This window comes from Antrostomus carolinensis, unplaced genomic scaffold (genome assembly GCF_000700745.2).
Source record: "Antrostomus carolinensis isolate BGI_N321 unplaced genomic scaffold, ASM70074v2 scaffold6740, whole genome shotgun sequence".
NCBI lineage: Eukaryota > Metazoa > Chordata > Aves > Caprimulgiformes > Caprimulgidae > Antrostomus > Antrostomus carolinensis.
Genome location: NW_010289035.1, coordinates 34,430 through 38,887, shown reverse-complemented (window position 1 = coordinate 38,887; position 4,458 = coordinate 34,430). Strand labels below are relative to the sequence as shown.

The 4,458-nt window shown below is 47.3% G+C and overlaps 1 protein-coding gene across 1 annotated transcript in view; it reads right to left on the bottom strand.

Moving 5' to 3' along the window:
• Positions 1-520: 520 nt before the first annotated feature.
• The window catches only part of LOC104525507 (TOX high mobility group box family member 2-like), a gene marked incomplete at both ends in the record, with an annotated part of 31,073 nt that continues 27,135 nt past the window's right edge, over positions 521-4,458 (bottom strand). Inside the window, one exon of the mRNA XM_010168681.1 lies at positions 521-766. Within this exon, the coding sequence (XP_010166983.1) occupies positions 521-766 (246 nt within the window). The remainder of the gene's footprint in view (positions 767-4,458) is intronic.

The window sequence follows — 4,458 nt, the reverse complement described above, 5'->3', positions numbered from 1 at the left end:
TCTTGTTCCACCCTTGAAAATCAACAGGACAATTTTCCCTTCATTGAGCATCCGTGCTCCTCCTGCTGATGTCACTGAGGCCACCATGGACACAGGGCTGATGGGTTGGGGGTTTTTCCCAGCAGGAGAAAGGATGCAGGGGGTAGGAACAAGGGGCTTTGGTTGGTCACCTTCACACAGGGTTGGAGCACATGCACTTTGCTTGGTTTGGTGAGGATATTAAGTACCCAGAGGAAAACAACCTTCCCCCCTGCTCTGGAGTAGTTAATAAGGCTCAGGAAGACACCAAACTAGAAACATAAAAATTGCCACCATATGCATGGCCATGAAGGTGACTACAGTATCTGTCACCACAGCCTGACCTTGGTGGGCAGCAGTGCAGCAAGGCAGGGCTGTGTCATCACCAGCTCTTCCCAACCCTCAGTGCAAACACCTCAGAATTAACATCCCCCTACATTCAACTGAACCCATAACATGACATATGGAGTGGCTTTAACATAAGATAGTAAGAGTCACTTACCGTGGGGAGCTGGCTGGAGAGGAGATGCCCATCCTGACTCAACATGTTTGAGACCATGATGGCTGGCAGGTCCATGTTCTGGTAGGGGTACGCTGGTATCAGGCTGTTTGGAGGGAGGCTGTGGCACAGGGAGTGATATCCAGTTTCATGGTCCACCAAGTGCAGGAGAGAAGGGTCAGGGAGATTAGGAGGCGTTATGGGAGGGATCTCATAGTCTTCGTTATTCTCATTCTGACCATTATAAGTCTAAAACATGAAAAAAAAGACATTTTGCAATGCGTCACTGCCTTGTTGCCTCGGAAAAGAAAAGCGGTTATTTGTATAGGAAATAGAAAAGCACATTCCAGTGGAAGTGGTTTTGTTTTAATAAAGAAGACACCTCCAGCCCTGGACACCAGCAGGTCATAACTACGTAGGAAGTGGGTAGTGAGTGAAGCAGTGCTGCACCGTCCCTCAGGGATGCCATGGGTCCTCACAGACCTCAGATCCACCTGGGACATCCACACTGCTCCCCTCTCCCATGCTCCATCCATCCCTCTAGCACATCTTCAGCTCACCAAAACCTCAGCAGAAACCTCCACACCCCGACAGCAGCCAGGTAAGTGATGCTCACAGAGTCCACAGCCATGAAAGAGCGTGGCTGTTTCCCAACCAGCTGCTGCATTTCTCAGTCAAAATCTCTCCCTGGGAACCCCTCTGGAACTGTAGATAACATAAGAGTAGGGGTAGATACTGTAAGAGTGTAGACTATGGTTGGACTTGGTGATCATAGAATCATAGAATGGTTTGGGTTGAAAGGGACCTTAAAGCTCATCCAGTCCCAACCCCCCTGCCAGCAGCAGGGACACCTTCCACTAGACCAGGTTGCTCAAAGCCTCATCCAACCTGGCCTTCAACACTTCCAGGGAGGAGCAGCCACAGCTTCTCTGGGCAACCTGGGACACTGTCTCACCACCCTCACAGTGAAGAACATCTTCCTAATATCTAATCTAAACCTCCCCTCTTTCAGTTTAAACCCATTTCCCCTTGTTCTGTCATTAATTGCCCTTATGAAAAGTCCTTCCCCAGCTTTCTTGTAGCCCCTTCAGGTACTGGGAGGCCGCTATAAGATCTCCCTGGAGCCTTCTCTTCTCCAGGCTGAACAGCCCCAACTCTCTCAGCCTGTCCTCACAGCAGAGCTGTTCCAGCCCTCGCATCATCCTGGTGGCCTCCTCTGGACTTGTTCTAGCTGCTCCAGGTCTCTCTTGTGTTGGGGGCTCCAGAACTGGACACAGTACTCCAGGTGGGGCCTTACGAGAGTGGAGTAGAGGGGCAGAATCACCTCCCTCCACCTGCTGCCCACGCTTCTCTTGATGCAGCCCAGGATATGGTTGGCCTTCTGGGCTGCCAACCACTACGATCCTGTAGTTCTGTGATACTGTAAGAGTATCTGCAGTATCTACAGTATGTATTTTCAAGAGTTTTTACGAGAATTAGCTCCATAGAAATAACTCCTGCTTGGGAACAAAATTCCCATTGATTCCTCACAATCTCCAGCACAGAAGCTACAACCAGGGAGAGAGATTTGGAAACGCAGCCATCACATTTTATTAAATCCTTTAAAGAAAGCCTGCATGACTCCACCGCACACGGAGATTCGTCCTTCCTTATATTCTCATCCAGATTTTACTTAGACAAGTTCTCCCCCACCTCCCTACCAATGCTCCCTTGAGGGGACCATGGACACACAGAGACGTTGGTGCTCCTCGTGCTTCCCATGTTTTCGGGTGGCTTGTATGCAGAGCTTCTAAGCATTTCAATTTATAAGGAGAAGGAATATGTTATATAGCACGTGTGCAATTGTTTTCACTCCAGACAAAACCGTATTTGCTTCATAATGTAAGCGTGAATCTATCAAAAATTATTAATTAGCAAAGCAGAATATAACAGGTCTCTGGCAGAGGAGGCTGATTCTAAACATCTACTGTTTCACATACGATTATAGCATATGAAATTCTGATTAGCCATAGTATTATACACGTGGATTTTAAGCTAAATTTCCGAGATCACCTAGTTTCATGGTTGGATTTGGACTTAATACTTGATTTAAGAGCAAAACCCCAGATGTGTGCAAAACCAGTTAAGCACTGTAGGCTTTATTAATCCATTGCCCCAGAGCTCATGCTCAGATCCACACTCTTCATCACCCCAGACTGCAGGGAGAAAACCCTTAATGAAATCAAATAAACCCCATATTTAATCAGAATACAGAACCCAGTGGGAGAGGCGGTGAGGAGCACGAAACAGGAGTATGTAGGAAATACAAGCATGAGCCCAGGCTGCCATAGCTCTGTACCAACAGTTATTGTTATGGGGGAAATTCAAGCCTGGCTATTTTTCCAGCCAGTTTCTGTCTAGTACCAGTATTATACTGGGAAGGCAGGGGAGTGAGAGGATGTACACAACAGCAGAGAGATAGATCCCATTTAATACGTCTAGTAGTTAGGTTTCCGTTTGCGCGACACACTTTGAGGTACACTGATTCTTTCCGAGTTATTTAAGAGGATTTCACTCCATGCTTTACAGAAAGGGATTTAAATAAATCATTGCACAGCAAACTTGTTCCTCCAACTGGTTTATTCTGGTATCAGGTATATAAGCAAGTGGCTTTGCCGTACTTAACTAAATTATGTAAAACCCACTCAAAGTTTCCTAAAGCTCTCTTCAAAACTACACGTCCCCTTGTGTCGCTGCACAGCAGCTCACTGAAGGGCTTTGAGGTGGTTTTGTAAGGAGAACGAAAGCCTCATCACCCTGCTCACCCCCCGGCACGTTTCTGCTTCTGCTCTATTCAGAGAAAAAAAAACCCCAAAAACAACAAACCCAGACCTGTTTAAATCACAAAGCTTTCCGAATAGCTCCAGTATTGTGCAGACATATCAAAATTACAATCAAAGCTGTACACACAATCGAAATCAGATTAGACAATATCCAATCAACATAATCAGACTCGGCGCTCGCCAGCTTTTCCACCCTATCGCTGCGAACCATTTTCCAAAGCAAGCTGCGTTTATTCTATATGTGTTTTAAATAGATCACTACAAAGATAAGGAAGGGAGATGAGACAGATAGACACTCGGAAGGGTGGGAAAGGCGGGTGATTTATTGTCACACGCTGTGCCTATTGACACGTCCGAGGTGACGTCTCCGTCCCCATGAAGGGTGGTCTCACGCCAGGTGCACAGAAGCCATCAGCTCCAACCAGTAACACCCCACACCCCTTTCTACCACCATGTGGCTGCAGATTCTATTTTCTATTCTTATGTTAATTTCAATTAAATTAAACAGTCAATTATATGTTATAAGGATACATTACAAATTAGATTAGTGAGCTGGTCTGAACCCATTCATCCCACCAGGAGTCCACAGGCGAGCGCAGAGAAGCTCGCGCCGCCAAAATGCTGCCCATTGTGGTCCACAAAAAACCAGGGAAGATCTAGGATTTTCCACCCTCAAACAGATGACAGTTGTGATTACACATTATTCCTCTTCAAATTAAAACAGTGAAATAAGCTGAAATAACAAGCCTCTCCTTGCAAAGCCTCTCTCGGCTCACATGGCAGGGCAGATGGGGGCTGCTTGGAGTGGGATGGAGTGACAGGATCAAGCCCAGCACCCTCAGAGAGGGGATGGTGCCTCTTCTCTGACTCCCTCCTTGTCCTCAGACCCCTGCACATCTCTGTGCCCCAGCTACAGGGGCTGTGCTGCAGGGCCAGGCACCAGGCATGGATGAAACAGGCCTGAGCAGGGCACTGGGGCTATGTCCCAAGCTTCCACAGCAATGCCACAGGCTGGCAATGCAGCAGGTACAACCAACCTCAACAGCAGCCAAATCACAGAATCCCAAAATTGCCTGGACGGGAAAAGACCTTTAAGATCATCGAGTCCAACCATGAACC